General features: G+C 37.5%; 1 protein-coding gene across 1 annotated transcript in view; it reads left to right on the forward strand.

Moving 5' to 3' along the window:
- Positions 1-16,787, forward strand: part of hpgd.L (15-hydroxyprostaglandin dehydrogenase L homeolog) — a 39,332-nt gene extending 22,545 nt beyond the window's left edge. Inside the window, 2 exon segments of the mRNA NM_001093507.1 lie at positions 6,854-7,017; positions 15,294-16,787. Of these exon segments, the coding sequence (NP_001086976.1) occupies positions 6,854-7,017; positions 15,294-15,426 (297 nt within the window). The 3' untranslated portion in view covers positions 15,427-16,787.
- The last annotated feature ends 790 nt before the right edge of the window (positions 16,788-17,577 follow it).

The following is a 17,577-nucleotide window of genomic DNA, read 5'->3' on the forward strand; positions in this document are numbered from 1 at the left end:
ATAAAAAGAAATTAAGTTAGTCTGGCAAGATTACGCATAAAACCATGCTGGCACAAACTCATAGTATTATGATTTGCTATGAAGTCCAGTATCTTATCCTTTATTAACCCTTCGAAAAGCTTTCCTACCACTGACGTCAGACTAACTGGCCTATAGTTTTGAGGCTGAGAACGGGATTCTTTTTTGAATAGAGGCACCACATTAGCAATTCGCCAGTCTCTCGGCACTATGCCAGATCTCAATGAATCCTGAAAAATTAAGTAAAGAGGTTTGGCAATCACAGAGCTAAGCTCGCTAATTACCCTGGGATGAATACCATCTGGCCCTGGACCTTTGTTAATCTTAACATGTTCTAGTCTCTTTTGAATTTCTTCATGTGTGAATCATGCATCATTAGTTGTATTACTAGAATTGGGACTGTTAAGAAGGAAACCTTCACTTACTGATTCCTCATTTGTGTAGACAGATGAAAAATATGAGTTCAGAATCTGCGCTTTTATTTTGTTTTCATCAACCAGCTGACCCCCCTCTGATAGTAAGGGTACCACCCCTTCCTGCTTCATTTTTTTACTATTAACATATTTAAAAAATAATTTTGGATTTTTTTTACTGCTTGCTGCAATATCCTTTTCTATAGCAATTTTAGCTTGCCTTATAGCTTCTTTACATGATTTATTGGCCTCCTTGTACATTATAAATCTTTCGGCTGTACCAGCTAACTTGAAAGCCTTAAAAGCACGTCTTTTCTTACCCACCTCAACACCAACGATTCTATTGAACCAAAAAGGTTTTGCTTTGCAACGACGTTCCTTGCTTACAAGTGGAATATACTGACAGGTATATTTATTAAGCAGCATTTTAAAGACTTACCATTTTTGTTCTGTGTTTAACCCTGAGAAAAGCATTTCCCACTTAATATGTTGCAGAGATGCCCTTATACTGTCAAAGTTTGCACGTCTGAAATTTAGTGTTTTAGTTACTCCCTTATAGAATTGCTTCTGCAACAGAATCTCAAAGGAGACCATGTTATGATCACTATTCCCTAAATGCTCCCCCACACAAATGTTAGAGATGAGTTCAGTATTGTTAGTTATTACAAGGTCCAAAAGAGAGTTATTCCTAGTAGGTTCTTGAACGAGCTGGAATAAAAAGTTGTCATTCAGCATATTTACAAACCTACTAGCTTTTTCTGTCTTAGCAACCCCATTACCCCAGTCAATGTCTGGATAATTGAAGTCACCCATAGCAACAACTTGACCCAGCTGTGAAGCCGCTTGTATCTGCAAGAGTAGCTGGGCTTCATACTCGACACTTATACAAGGTGGTTTATAGCATACACCAATGATAATTCTTTTTGTTACCTTTTGCCCAGTCAAAATCTCTACCCAGAGTGATTCTACACCCTCACCAGTGCCAGCTATTGTTATTTCTTTAGCGCATGGCTTTAATTCAGGCTTTACATACAAACACACTCCTCCACCCTTTTTAATCCCTCTGTCCCTCCTAAAAAGGGTGTAACCATTTAAATTCACAATCCAGTCACATGTTTCATTCCACCAGGGGGCAAATTCACTAAGCCGCGAAGCGCCGAATGCTAGCGTTAATTCGCTAGCGTTTGGCATTTTCGCTACTGCGCAAATTCACTAACGAACGCTGGCGTAGTTTCGCTAGTGTTACTTCGCACCCTTACGCCAGGCGAAGTTTCGCTAGTGACGAAACTAAGCAAATTCACTAACTTGCACAGTGTACTGAACGCTACCTTTTACGCTAGACTTCCTTCGCCCCCTCAGACAATAGAGTAGATAGGGATTGTTTAAAAAAAAGTCAATTTTTTTTCTAAGTCCCAAAAAACGCTGGCGTGTTTTCTACATGATGGCTGATAGGCTGAAAAAGATTGAAAATTTTTTGGGGCTCCCCTTCCTCCCCCCTACATTTCCTGACTCATGGCAACTTACCTAGACAGTGGGCACATGTGTAGGGCGAAATAAAATTTTTATTTGCTGATTTGAAGGTTTTCTAGGCATTTGTAGTGCAGATACGTGTTCCTCCATTGAAATTTGAATTTTGCGCCGTTTGCAAATTAGCCTTCGCTAGCGTAACTTCGCTATATATAGCGAATCAACGCTAGCGCAACTCCGCAACCATACGCTACCCCTGTGCGCAACTTCGGATTTTAGTGAATTTGCGGAGCCCTGGCGAAACTACGCCTGGCGAAGTGCGGCGAAGTTGCGCATGGCGCAACTTCGCATCTTAGTGAATTTGCCCCCAGGTCTCAGTGATACCAATTATATCATAATTTTTAGAGCATGCAATTAATTCCAGGTCTCCCATTTTACCTGACAAACTCCGTGCATTTGCCAGCATACAGCGGAGGTTACTACTTTTACTTTTGAAATTTGCATTACTTAGTGAAGAATTATACGTTAAGTTAGTATTATTCTGTTTTCCTTGTAACAGAGGGACCTTCTTAGCTGGTAAACTGTATGCCCCCTTACTCCTCCCCATGACCCCTTACTAACCCCACTGCCCCGTCTACCCTAGCTTCCCCATAATTCTTTATCTCACCCACCCCCCTCTTGCCTAGTTTAAACACTCCTCCAACCTCTTAGCCATTCTTTCCCCTAGCACCGCGGACCCCCTTCCATTGAGGTGCAAACCGTCACGACTGTATAGGTTGTACCCCAACGAAAAATCAGCCCAGTGTTCTAGGAACCCAACCCTTCCTTCCTGCACCAAGACTTGAGCCACGCATTTAGCTCCCTAAACTCCCGCTGTTTTCCTAAACTTGCACGTGGCACAGGCAAAATTTCAGAAAAGATGACATTGGAAGACCTTTCCTTGATCTTAGAGCCTAGATCCCTGAAATCATTCTTTAAGGTCTTCCATCTACCATTTATTTTGTCATTAGTACCGATATGCACTAAGACAGCTGGGTCATGCCCAGCCCCACCCAATAATTTGTCTATCCGATCAACCACATGCCGAACCCTAGCACCAGGTAGACAGCAAACTGTTCGGTTATAGCGATCCGGACGACAAATTACCCTATCCACTTTCCTAATAATTGAGTCCCCTACAACCACAATCTGCTTAGGCCTGACTCTACTCTCCTCCCCACCACTACTAGAGAAACTGGTCTCCCGGCTGTTAGAGAGATCAGCCCCATCTAGAATTGCCAATCCAGAATTCATACTCCCATCATCTTCACACAATCTGGCAAATTTGTTGCGATGTATAATCTCTGGATCAGCCTCCATTTTCCTTTTGCCCACCTTAGATTTTCTAACTGTCACCCAGCTAGCTGCCTCAATATCCTGCTGCTGTTCTGTTCCCCCCAAACTATCTGACCCCGCTAGGTCCTGCTCAGTGAGCAAAAGACTCCTTTCAAGATTGTCAATCGACCGCAATGTTGCAATTTGTTGCTCTAGTGCTCTAACGTGAGCCTCCAAAGTGGCAATTTGCTCACAACCACCACAGAGGTAAGCATTTTGGATCTCTTGTTCCAAATCTGCATACATATGGCAGACTGTGCACTGAGTTAGACCTTCAATCTTGCTAGCACTCATTATCCCAGTTACAGATCAAAACAGGAAAAAATGAAAATAAATATATAAAAAATGAGGGTTTAGAACAAACTTTTGACCTAGTTTGAACCTCCTTTAGTTTGAAATTCCGGTGTTTGTAACTCCACTTACAGATCCCCCACTTAACTCCAGTGCTGTCATATGATTTATGATTTTCACTAACCCCCCCTGCAGTTCTTCTGTAATAAAATAAATGTAAAAGAAAAATATATAGCGCTGTTATTATTATGGCTGTACAAGCAAAAGTGTAGTTGAACATTGACTACACATAACCATTCATTAAAGAGTAACTACTATCTGTATCTATGTTGGGATTATTTTCCTTTTATTTTCCTTAAACAAAAAATCATAGAGAACAATATGTTCATTTATCTTGTTCGAACTCCTAGGGGCAGATACATCAAGGGTCGAAGTGAAATCGAGGGAATTTTCGAAGTAAAAAAATTCGAAATTCAAAGTAATTTTTTGGATACTTCGACCATCGAATTGGATACTACGGCTTCGAATTTACTTCGACTTCGATTCGAAGTAAAAATAGTTAGAATATTCGATAATCGAAGTACTGTCTCTTTAAAAAATCTTCAACTTCAATAGTTCGCCAAATTAAACCTGCCGAAGTGCTATGTTAGCCTATGCGGACCTTCTACAAACTTTTTCCAAGTCTTTACACATTGAATAAAAATCCTTCAATCGATTTGAAGGATCGCTGAAATTGAAGGTTTTAATCATTCGATCGAACGATTTCTATTCGATCGCAGGATTGCCAAATTTGTTGAAAAAACTTTGAATTCAATATTCGAATTAGAAGTATTTAAATTTGATGGTCGAATTTCGAAGTATTTTCAACTTCGAAATTCGACACTTGATAAATCTGCCCCCTATTGCAAGCAGAATGCAACGGACATAATTCTATTAAATGAATGATGCTGTTTAAAACCAGTGAGAAATTACTACATTAAAAATGTCAGAGTATAATCAGTAATAACAAATTTAATATAATAATAAGCAGTCAGGAATCTAAATGCTGGTAATCTATCCATAGTGATAACGATATTGCACTTGTGGCCCTTGGGATATGGATATACATCAAGTATGAATTTTGTGGCCACACAGGTCTAGTATCACATAACAACCAACCAGATGTGTGTTTTTAAACAAATGACGAGTAAATGGTCTCGCTATGTGTAACTAAACCTGAAAACTATTATTTTAGAATCCCTTGTCATGTTTCCTTTTGAGTGGAGGAAATAGAAGGAACAGGGCATCATCACAAGACTCACTAAAATGTTGTATATATTTCCATTATTTTTGCTTGATCTATGTCTATATATCAAACTGAACTTATAGAACTGACTTATAGTAATTCATGTTAAGCTAATCACACAGACTGATTGCATTTAATTAGGCCTTTTTTTAATTGAACTGGTTTGTAGGTTGACCACTTTGTTTAGCATTTTGGTCATTCAATCTTGCTTCACAATTCTCTGCCTGGCCAACATCAGTTTTTGCCTTCAAATAAAGATAGCGAATAATTTTAGATAAAAATTATAATTCGGATTACAAAATGTCAGTATTTCATTTCTCCTTGTTCAGAGTATTAATAAAAAAATTGGTTCTTAAAGGTTTGAATTTGTATAAAGGACAAGGCAACCCACAAAATTGTTAACAACCAACTGTATTCATGAGCCACTTGCCAAAGACATATTTATTTTCCACAAAGTGTCTTACTTTTATTGGAGCAACCCTGAGGAAAATGATGACTGACCTCCATATTACTTCCAGTTACATCATCGATTATTAGGGTGCATTGTGTGATCCCATAAGCCCCACATTACAAAATAAGCTTACTTTGCGTGTGTGTAGAATTTGTAACATATTTTCTTTCCATGCGTTTGGTCTTTGTTCCTGCTACTGAGAAAGATGTTGAACAATTTGTTCTCTAACATGGTCAAGGCAAAGAGAGCACTAAGCATTTGAGCCATGAACACAAGGAAAATGGTATAAATATGCAATTTATTCTGTAACGGACACTGGAAGCATGACTTTCCATTGCCCAAGTGTATTTCCAGCTGCTGTATACTGGTCAATTACCCATACTACAATGTAGGTCAATGAACAGGGTGAAATGCCTCTGGGCAGTTTCAAAAAATACCATCTGTTTTAGGCAGGTTCTTTTTTTTCACAGTTTGATATCTGTTTCCAGTTAACTTTATTAAGTTTAATATTCTTGATTTTTATTGTTGATCACAGAGCACAGGAGTTATGTCCTTGTAAAAAGGCCATAAGATCACTTGTTTTTGCCTTTTGCACAGATAATTAATATTTGTATAATATATGGCTTTAATAGTTGTATAGTTAACTTGGGTTGGAAAAAGAAAATAGTCCATCAAGTTGAACCTCTCCCAATTATCCCTAGTGCATGTACTGTGTATACTAATATACATATACAGACCTATTGATAGAGTAAGTTTCATATGCATAACCAATTGTGGTAAATTATAGAATCACTCAATTAGTCTGATTTTTACTTTCTATACTTACTATTTAAGAATGCCCTTGTTAAGTCTGCTGGTATAGGAGTGTTTTTCAAGAAAATCATCAACAATGACATAGCCCATGGAAATGTCACGTTTTTGCTTCATTAAAAACGTCCTTTGGGTCAGGAAGTGTGTGGTGATGTCATGTGGAGGTGGGGAGATGATGTCACTGGGAAGGCAAATGGGTAGGGAAATGGGCGGAGTGGGTGAGAAAATGGCAGAGTGGGCAGCGGCTATTGTCAGTGGAGAGGGTTTGGGAAGTGGGGATTTATAGGCTGTTACAAATATACCGCCAATTACATTGCTGATGAATTTGTAATTCTGGCCCAGGCCCTAGCTGGTTATTTATTGGCTTCTTTTTGAAAATGTTGAAAGAGTGTTTTCCAAAGAATAGATGGAATTGTTGAGGTAAGGAGCAACACGATAAAGCTTTCAGACATGAGTTGGAAGTGGGTGTTGATGGTATGAAAGTGAAGGAGTGGAGGAGATAGCCAGGAATGTACAGGGAGACAAGTGAGGAGCAGAAGAGCAAACGAGTTTATATGTTAACAGATATAACAACAGATAAAATAGTTAGTTGCACAATGTTTCCCTTCTGGTATCACCAGTGGGCTGATTACTCTTTATTCATCTACACTTTTAAACTAATGATATATATTCCATATGCACCAAAAGATACCATTCAGTTAATCCAGTCTAATACCATATTACTTTTTTCACCCTTTTCTGTAGGCACTTGCTTCAATTGGAAATTATGGAGTACGGATAAATACTGTTTGTCCAGCCTTTGTTGACACACCTCTTCTAGAATCTATTGAAAAGGAAGAAAATATGGGGGATTTTTTTAAGTACAAAGATAGAATAAAGGACATGATGAAATGCTATGGTGTTTTAGAGTGAGTACAATCATCTTTTTTATCTATTTATTGCTTCTTGGCTTTCAAAGGCAATGTTGAATTGTATCTGAAAGGGCATTCTTGCAGCCCATGAATGAACAGAAGCCCTATATTTAACTATGTTTTTATAACAGTTGGAAGACAGTGAATTTGATGAAATAACTAACATAAAATTGTAGATCAACACCAGATGGAGGGTCAAAGAATGGCCTGTCCTGTATAGGCAGTGCGCTATTCAAGGGTCAAGTGGCAGGTCTCTGTGTTCTGAAAAAAGGACATCTATGACAATACATACAATGCAGAATATATTGTGCAAAATGCAAAAAAAATAAAAGGGCAGATTGCAGCTTTTTTGTACTTTGCACACTGGGTTCTTCATTGTTTATGACTAGTAGGACATATGTATGTAAGACAACCCAGAACAGACAGGAGTCCATATTTCTATGTTTTTATATTTATATCTTCTTCTTAGTAAAGCTGACATTTTCAAAAGGGATGTGATGTAACAGTGTTCTCAAAAATGGAGAGTAATGTGCGATATGAAAATAAAGATTTTATAACATTATTGAACAGTAAGAAGGTCAGACCTAGAAACAAAATAAGCAAGGAAATTTGCAAGTGTTTACTCTATTTTTGTTTTCATTGCCCCATTTTCCTCAAAACACCATTCATGACTTCTGAAGTTATTTGCCAGAGGCTGGAAAATGTATGCACACAGTGTCAGGTTAATAAGAAATCATTTAAGCTACCAGTATGTATTTAGACATACACTTTGAACAAAGAGAAAACATAGACAAGCACTTGAAGGACCTGCAAGCTCCACAGATAGTGCCTTCATTTGATTGAAAGTAAGACCCTAATGCAATTTAGTAGCAATGCTTCCCACGAAACAACCAGTTCTGCTCCATAGCAATCTGGACATTTAACCCACAGGTCAGTTTTTCAGTTCAATGCAATTTGGCCTTTTTTACACGTGGTAAAAAGACACAATATCAGATCAGTAAAGTATAATTTGGCCTTTTACATGTGGTGGAACTACACAATCTGACTAATCAGCCCACCAGCCAATAGGTCAGATGCAGCAACTGAATCTCAGATTCTTGTGTGATGAGCTTAAACCTCTATTTATCATTTTGCATTGCACTATAGCTAGAACTGATGCACTGTGAGTCATTTTTGCCTTCAGCTTGATCATTTAAAGTTGACCTGAATGTTCAAGTAAAGACTGTAGAAAAGAAGAAATTGGCGGGTGTTAAATCAGAAAATAACATATATTTAAAGCTTTCTCATTTTAAATCTTGTTTTTTCAAAAATAGCAAAAACCTATGGAGCAAAAAAAAAATTACAATTCAGGGCGTGAAGCTTTTATTTAAAGACTTGTTACTATATCACATTAAAGGAACAGTTCAGTGTGACAAAACAAGCTGGGTAAATAGATAGGCTGTGCAAAATAGAAAATGTTTCTAATATAGTTAGTTAGCCAAAAATGTAATGTATAAAGGCTGGAGTGACTGGATGTCTAACATAATAGCAAGAATACTACTTCCTGCTTTTCAGCTCTATAACTCTGAGCTAGTCAGCAACTTGAAGCGGGGCCACATGGGACATATCTGTTCAGTGAGTTTGTAATTGATCCTCAGTATTCAGCTCAGATTCAAAAGCAACAGATATGACCCATGTAGCCCCTCTCAATTCTCTGATTGGTTACTTCCTGGTAACCAGGGTAACCAGTCAGTGTAAACCAAGAGAGTTGAAAAGCAGGAAGTAGTGTTCTGGCTATTATGTTAGTCATCCAATCACTCCAGCCTTTATACATTACATTTTTGGCTAACTAATTATATTAGATACATTTTTTATTTTGCAGAGCCTATCTATTTTGCCTGGTTTTATTTTTACACTGAACAATTCCTTTAATGTCTAGTAATATCCTATCAGTTTGCCCTTTTATGTTAATGTTTATACATATTTAAAATCAAGGGTTTTATTAGGAAGTCACCCGAGGATTTTTTTATACACAGAATCTTGAAGATTCTTGTACTCACAAAGCACTCAACAATGTCACACCATCATACATTGCCTCTTTAATTAACAAGTTAATCCCAAAATGGAGCCATCGGTCTAAACATGACGTCTTCCTCAATTGTTACATCTTCACACTTCCACATCCAGACATTTCACCTGCTGCACCAATCCCCCTATAACTCCCTACTTCATCCTTTTAGACACTCCAGTCCTTCAAACAATCACTCAAAACCCACCTTTTAATCCAAGTTAATACTCCAAACCCTTCAGCAGCTTTACCACCTTCCTAATTCCCTTACTCTTCTCCCCCACACACTACTTTGTTTTTCCATTTTTCCACTACAAACTTACCATTTGCTTTAGATTGGGAACCTGAGGTCCACTGGGCTAATGCTGGTCGGCCACCCACCTGCCCACCTCAACCATATAAGATATATATTTAAAGCTTCTGGGTTAAGTCAGGACAGTTTATGTCAGAGGGGCCCACAATGACTGAGGCCCACCAGGGTTTGGTACTCCAATGGGTTTTTGCAAAACTGATTACCACTATTATCTTGACTAAAAGGATAACCACACTGATCACCCTCACCTTTTGTCCTGCTTTTAGATTATATGCTCCCTTATGCGGGGTCTTGCCCCAATGTCTCAACAAATTTCAGTTGTAGCAGTGTGTATCTAATCTGAGAAATCCATTCTCTTTCAATGTAGATGTTATGACACTACAAAGATGTGTGGGAGATGATGGTGCTATATAAATAATAATACAGTATTAAAAACAAAAACAAACTACTGATTATATATGTTTTAAATGTGTAAATTTCCATGTTAAACTGGTCATAAAGTTGGGGCCCAAATTGGGCTGATTTTATTGCTCAGCCGTGGCCCTATAAGCATATCACAAATGGGCAGACATGCCAGACAAGGAGCTTATCCATAGTCTAAAGAACTTTCTTAGCCTTCCTAGTGGATATTTTGATAGATGCTGACCCTACACATGTCAATAAGCTATGGATTTGGTTAAAAAGCAAAGTCAGTGTACTGTTGGTTGAATGCTTAGTTATAGACACATAAAGCCACATAAAGCCTGGTAATCTCTGTTTGGCCACAAAAATGTTGCACAACTACACTGTGAAGGCCTATTTATCAAAGGCTGGATTTTAGTTGTTTTAAAGGTTTTTGAAACCACATCTAAACTCACAAAAAAAGAATAAACGAAAAATAATGTCTCTAAAAATTCGATATTTTCTGATAATTCCTAGCGAAAAAAACCCTGAAAACTTCTAATTCTGAATTGATTTAAAACAGTCAAATAGGATTAGCGCAGCTCCCATTGACTTCTATAGGGCAATGACAAACTTTTAGAGCTCTTTAAAAAAAATAAAAAGAGGCAAATTATTTGAGACTGAGAAAAAAATCTAAATTTGATTGTTAGTAAATGTGCCCCTTAATGTCAAACAATTGGAGCTGGGTCTTGATCTTGCTTATTATATGCAGCTCTATAGTAATTTATGTTTCATTTGAAAGATAAATGCTAAAATTACAATATCTACACATAGTTTTTACAAGTGCAAATGATGTTGCAGCATACAGGTACTTGAAATATCCATAAATACCAACAAATATAGGGAAATGCAAGATACAATGAAAAAGGAGAGCTGCTGAAAGTCAATCGGATATTTATAGGAAAGTTAAACCTCTCATGTTACACTGAACATTGGCAGTGTATATAACAAAGGTGCCAACATTTCCATAAGAATTGCAGTTTTCTTCTGTGATGGCACATTGGAACTTATCACGAGTATATCATAAATCTGCAGGACCATGAGCAAACGCACTTGTACCAGAAGGTTCACCATGCCAAAATGTTACAGTCTTAAGGCAGACAGACCGAGTCGGCATCTTATTGGTCCGTGTGTGGGGCTATACGACGGGCGTTCCCAAACTATATCTGGCCAAAAGTTGGGCCGACGCAGATCTAGCAGGGTAAAAAATCCAGTCAGATTGTGGCCGCATCTGTTTGTTAATGCGGTCCCGTGATTTGACCACCCGTATCGCCTTCATTCTGATCCAATCGTTTGGCCCTTGGGCCCACAATCGGATCAGCCCGATATCGCCCAGCTCAATGTGGGCATATCGGGGAGAGATCCGCTTGATTGGCCACTTTTATGTATGTATATAACCACCAAAACTAGCCAACGCCTGTGCCCTATAGTGAATCATTACTGAACTGTCAGTAGAGGAAAGGACACTGTGAAAGTGTCGGACTGGGACACCAGGGGCCCACCCAAAAACCTTAGACCAGGGGCCCACCATAAAACCTTAGACCAGGGGCCCACTCTTAGTACTAATAGTCTTCATCTGCTCAATCAACCTCTATTCTCCTAGTCTGTTTTGTTTACATACTATAATCTATTATTCCATCTATTTAGCCTCATTGTTCTCATATAATACTGAAACTTTGGCCCACTGGGAGTTTTCCTGGTATCCAGGTGGGCCAGTCCGACACTGCACTGTGATATGTTATAATGGTAGTAATGTTAAGTAGCACCAGAGCATTTACTGAGGAATTAACTGGTGTGATCTGTGCCTAAGGACTACATGTATGAGCACTCGACTACAGTCTATATTACAGCCCATTTATCATTGTTTATTTTATGCTCAAATGCCTTAATTCAAGGAAATTCCCTATCACTGTGATGGGTTTAAAGGATAATTTGTGTTTCCTTTCCTGACACTCCTTTTATTTGTAATGCAAAATAAATGCATTATTTAAAGTGAACAAAAATCACTTGAGCACAAAATGGGAGCGTGAACTCCAGTTATAGAAAGTGACGACTGCCCATGCACATGGCAACACTAATCTGCCAGAGACGGCATCTTCTCTAATACTGATATTTACAAGCAATAAGAAATGAAGGAAATAAAAGTATAATCATGGGCCCGGGCCCAGCTGCTTATGCCAATATCTGCCAGATTGTCCAGGATACCCAACCCAATTAAGTAATTTTTTTACAAAAAGATATATGCTGTAGCATATAAGGCCATATTCATAGCGTGTTATACCTTCCAACATTTACTTTCTACAAAATCCCGAACCGTTTCTAGTATAAACATAGAATTTGTGGAAATGTGTAAGTTGTGCAGTATACTATGTCTATATAAGTCATGTCAGTGTATAAGAACCAAGCAGAATGGCCCAATTAAGCACAGCATTTTCCGAGGAACATTTGTCTGTGAACTGAGCCTTATACTAATGCTTTAAAATAAATCAGCATTTTCTACCTTGCAACCAATATTCTGTATAAGGAATCGAGTTATGCAAACGGGTCATCCATAGCTGTTTTAGGCCACATTGCTTCTTCATTTAATTAAACTTCACCCAAATGTATTTTTCATAGTGAAAGAAAATGGACATTTCCAATATACATTCTTCGCTTCTTGAAAGCAGTATTTGTCTCACTCTTTCGATTGCTTGCACTGCTGGCTCTGACACAGACCCGTGAAGAAGCGTGCAAGGCATTGTGGGAACTGGCTGGACAAGAATTGTTTCAAGAGTCAGCAGTAGCAGTGCAGAAACAAATATTGCTTTCATTCCTATTTAACATTATAAATGGAACATTTGTAATAAATGTATATTTTGATGTTGCTTGCAGCTACAGTTTCTTTCATTCTGCAACAAAAACATAGGCCGATTTTGCTTTAAAAGAAGAACAAAACCTTTTATTCTTGAAAAATATTCACTGTTTAATCAACACCATTAGCAGTGCAATATAAAACATACAGGAGAAACGTGAAGTTAAAAATCTATGTGATGCTATATTGTGTTTCTGTTTGTGTAAAACTGTCCTTAGGTTACTAGTGATAACAAGGCGATAGCATTTAGACATCCAGCTTAATCCGACCAGCAGCATTGGTTGTGCTAAGCAAGCCTTACAAACATAAACAAAGCCAAATGTTTTGTGTCTGCCAGGGTTTGGGATTCAGGAGTCACGGCAGCAGTGGGATTAAGAGGGCTGTTACATTAGATGGAAGATAGAGAAAATACTTTGAACGTTAGAACATAAGAAAAGCAATGCTGATTGCAGAGAGTTTTTTTCTGTAGTTGCAGCATTACAGTTGCAAAGCTTTTTCCATACGGCATATACTGACACTTTAATATAGCTTTGTTAAATTAATCATTGTTTATTATGTATTTGGCAACCTCCCTGTCGGAGCACTGAATGCTTTTGTTATATTCAGTATTCAATTTGTGTTTCCTCTCCTGGGACTCTTTGGAGAGTGGGGTCAGTGTAATTGCTTTAGTCATATTTATACATATTAAAGCACAAGTGTGCAGTATTATTACCCATTGTAAAATAAATTGCTGCTTAATAACCACATGGGAATATATATGATTAAAAAATGATTTTTAAAAATATTTTTTTCTGTGACTTTGATCAAAATTTTGCTGATTGCACTTTTAGCTCTTTTGGCTCCATGGTGGCTACATTTCAAGCGGCCAAGTGCCGAACTGACCGGAAGCCAATTAGAGTACTAGAACATTTATGCAACTGGAACAATCCAGTACTTAGAATTCATCATTAAAGAGAGACACACACACACTCCCTGACATTTTTATAAATGTATGTGTCAATTACTCAGAATCTGTTCAGCAGATTCTGAGTTAATTCCTGATGCAAATTGTAAACAGGGATTAAAGATTTGGACAAATCTTTTCTGATCTGGAGCAAATCATTCCAGTGTGGAAGAGAAATTGTCAGCGCAAGCATTTCTTAGTGAACTTTTGCTAGCGTTCGTTTCTGCCCAGCGAAACTTAATTCGATCTTACACTTAGGTCAATTTGAATAGTGCAGGTACATATAGGTTGTATATGTCTTTTTTAGCGATGTTCGGGAAAAAGTAGGCATTTATTATTAAAAATGTTCAAGGAAGCAAAATAAAGACAAAAGAGATCCTCTAATGCCCTAGACATGAGCCCACCCTAAAACAAATGTGACCTTCCCCTCAAGTGGTTAAAAAAGTTAAAACAAACATTTTTATTAGTTACAACTTTTAAAGACAATCCCGCTTTAAAATATGAAAAAACACCAGTGTTTTTTTAGAATTTTTATGACTTTTCGGCATATAGGATATGATGTCACTGACATAAGATTGAGGAAGATGTAGCTTTATCTTATCTGTTCGCCGGGTCTAAGCTGGTGAAGGAAACTCTAGGGCAGGCAGAGTATGACACACACAGGGTGGATAGAGCACACAGAGTATGGCACACACAGGGAGCATAGGGCATGCAGAGTATGACACACACAGGGAGCATAGAGCAGGCAGAGTATGGCACAAACAGGGAGGATAGAGCAGACAGAGTATGGCACACACAGGGAGCATGGAAAAGACAGGACCACTTACATTGACATAATGTTTCTGCCCCTCCAGCAGTTTGTATTGTGGTGTGAACAATGTTGGCACTTTTAGTCTGAGGTGTGAACAATGCAGGATTTTACAGTCTGAATTTGAAAAATGCAGGGGCCAGTTAATCTCTGTACTGATACCTTTTAAAGTTTATACAAATTTAGCAGTCACAGCAGGCAGACTTTCAGGTGGGGGGCCAGTTGGACAGCAATGCGCTAAAATAATTTTATTAAGCATTTTATAGCCATTCTTCTTCTACAACAAAAGGTTAAACATGTTATTACAGATAACTGAGACTGCCAGATAGTAGGATATGTTTTATGATAACATACTGTCCCTCTAGATATATAGTCCTGCTGCCCAAATGGCAAAATATGATTCTACGTTTATGTACATTTAAATTGTTTCTGAAAGCTTGTCACATGTTATAACCATGTTTTTGCAATAAGAAATGCCTTCCTTTGAAAGGAAACCTTACCATATAAGTGATACTGTCACCCTGGGAATATTAAGCACTGCCATTCTGATTTTTGTAAGTTGATTATATATATTGTTTGATTTTTGTGGCTTCTATAAAGCAGGCTCTTACCTGAAACCTCAGCTGCAATGGGCCTATTTCTTAGGCTGCTGCCAGAGAAAGCACATGTTCAAAAAAAGTCAAAATCTAATAAAAACATTCCCCTATATGTAATAAAAAAGCACTAAGATAGAAGCAAGAAACAAAACTTTAATAGCACAACAAATAGAGCTGTATGGTGGTGCTAAGTGTACAATTGCATCAGGGTCACCTTAAATGTTAGTAACAAAAACAATTTCTTAATTATGTTTTTTTTTTTTTTTTTTTTTAGTCCATCTCTTATTGCCAAAGGAATGATAAATCTTATAGAAGACGATGCGTCCAACGGGGCCGTAATGAAAATCACAACTTCCCGGGGGATTCATTTTGAAGAATTTGGGGTCCAACAGAAGACAAAAATATAAAAGTATAAATGAACCAAAATGACACTGACATTGTCTTAAAATTCTATTAAAACCTCCTAAGCTTTTCTACAATGCAATGCAAGTTGGCCCTGAAGAATGTTAACATTTTTATCTAAGTTGTCATCTGCAACTTAATTATACTTTCTGTTTTTGTTTTTGAATGATTTTATATTTGTTTCATCTGATTGCCTTTTTAAAAGACTAACCATGTGTCCTTAGCAAAGGTCTCTCGTAGGGGGTGTCACCTCACTGTCACCTCAACCTGCCAAGGTTTGATTTTTAAGGCTGATGTGGAGCACCCTAGTGCTTTACTCCCTCCCCTGGAATCACTGGTTCCTCGTGGAGGGGGCAGACTGATGCTAATTGGTACCATTTAGAAAAAGCATTACTTAATCAGCAATTTATTTTTACGTTTTTCCAGTTTTTGCACTAGTTTAATCCAAGTTTTTATCTTCTGGGGGGCCAATTCATTAACTTTGAGTGAAGGAATAGAAGAAAAAAAACTTTGAATTTCGAAGTGTTTTTTTGACTACTTCAACCATCGAATGGGCTACTTCGACCTTCGACTATGAATTCGTATCGAAGGATTCGAACTAAAAATCATACTGTCTCTTTAAGAAAAAACTTCAACCCCCTAGTTCGCCGCCTAAAAGCTACCGAACCCAATGTTAGCCTATGGGGAAGGTCCCCATAGGCTTGGCTAAATTTTTTTGGTCAAAGGATAATCCTTCGATCGTTGGATTAAAATCCTTCGAATCTTTCAATTCGAAGGATTTAATTGTTTGATCGAACGATTATTCCTTCGATCGCAGTATTTGCGCAAAATCCTTCGACTTCGATTTTTGAAGTCGAAGGATTTTCATTCCCAGTCGAATATCGAGGGTTAATTAACCCTCGATATTCGACCCTTGATGAATTTGCCCCTAAGTGTTCAAGAACTAATTAGCTCAACAGTACACTGTTCCCTATGTAGCAGAACATGCATATTCAATACAATGCTGAATATATGATCTTGGTTATGGGGTGACAGCAAATGGGCGCCATCTTCCAGCATGAAACAATGACAAGAATATTACACTGATATGTTCAATGTTGTACAGTATAGTGAAGTAAATCTTGTACAGTTATTTAAATGTTATTCTTGTAAAATACTTTGTTGTGTGAGTTTATTTTACTGTTGAGTCCTTCTAAGGATTTTTCTTATTTAAAAAAAAAAAATATCCGTATAGTTCTTATTTGTACAAATTTTAATATCCACAATAGAATCAAAATCCTTAAAAATTACATATATTTTATCTTTAAATCATTTATCTTTGAAAAAATCTTTTTTCAAATAAATATGAAATTTGTTTACATGCTTACCTATTGTTGTTGCCGTGAATTTTTGGAGCAGATCATTTATTTCGAAGTACAAGAAAATCAATACATATTTAGCTCAATAACTCTCAGGCTGCTGTGGGTAATTACAGTGCTATAGCAGTTAGTAGGATATATTGAAAAATAAATTACCTACATCTTTACCTTAATTACAGAAAGACATAAGGATGTGGTTTGTGATCTCTAGGTCTGGCACAAGGCACTAAAATGGATACCGAATTGTGCCCAGAAAATACAATATATATATATGCACTCATGCCTACTTACATTCATCTATACTGACATCTAGCATGGCAGCTGCTTTGGGTAAACAAATTACAAAACCTGCTCTGTTATGCGGTGCAACAAATAAAATACAATTAATGAATTATTACACAAAGCATACCTCCCAATAGTCCTGTATTTTGTCCTGTATTTTGTGGGACAGCTCCCCCAAAGGTTGGTGCTTTATGGGAAAGTGGGCAGAGTTTGGGAGTGTCTACTTGAAACTGGGCATGTTTAAGGTGGAATATGGGTGTGGTCTAAGTTTTGCATCATTAGAGGATTCAAATTTTGGGAGGTATGACATAGTACATTGGTTAAAAAATACTACTCCAATGGAGATATCCTTAAATAGAGAATTTTCTTTCTCCATATCAGCTAGAAGTGAGCTAGGACAAATCAATTAAACTTAATCTAATTGTCTATTAAATCCTATCTCACTTCTAGCTGATGCAGAAAAAGCTAATTCCCTATCTAAGAATTCTCCGTTTTCCTCAGAAGGTAAAAAAATAT

This window comes from Xenopus laevis, chromosome 1L (assembly GCF_017654675.1).
Source record: "Xenopus laevis strain J_2021 chromosome 1L, Xenopus_laevis_v10.1, whole genome shotgun sequence".
Taxonomy (NCBI): Eukaryota; Metazoa; Chordata; class Amphibia; order Anura; family Pipidae; genus Xenopus; species Xenopus laevis.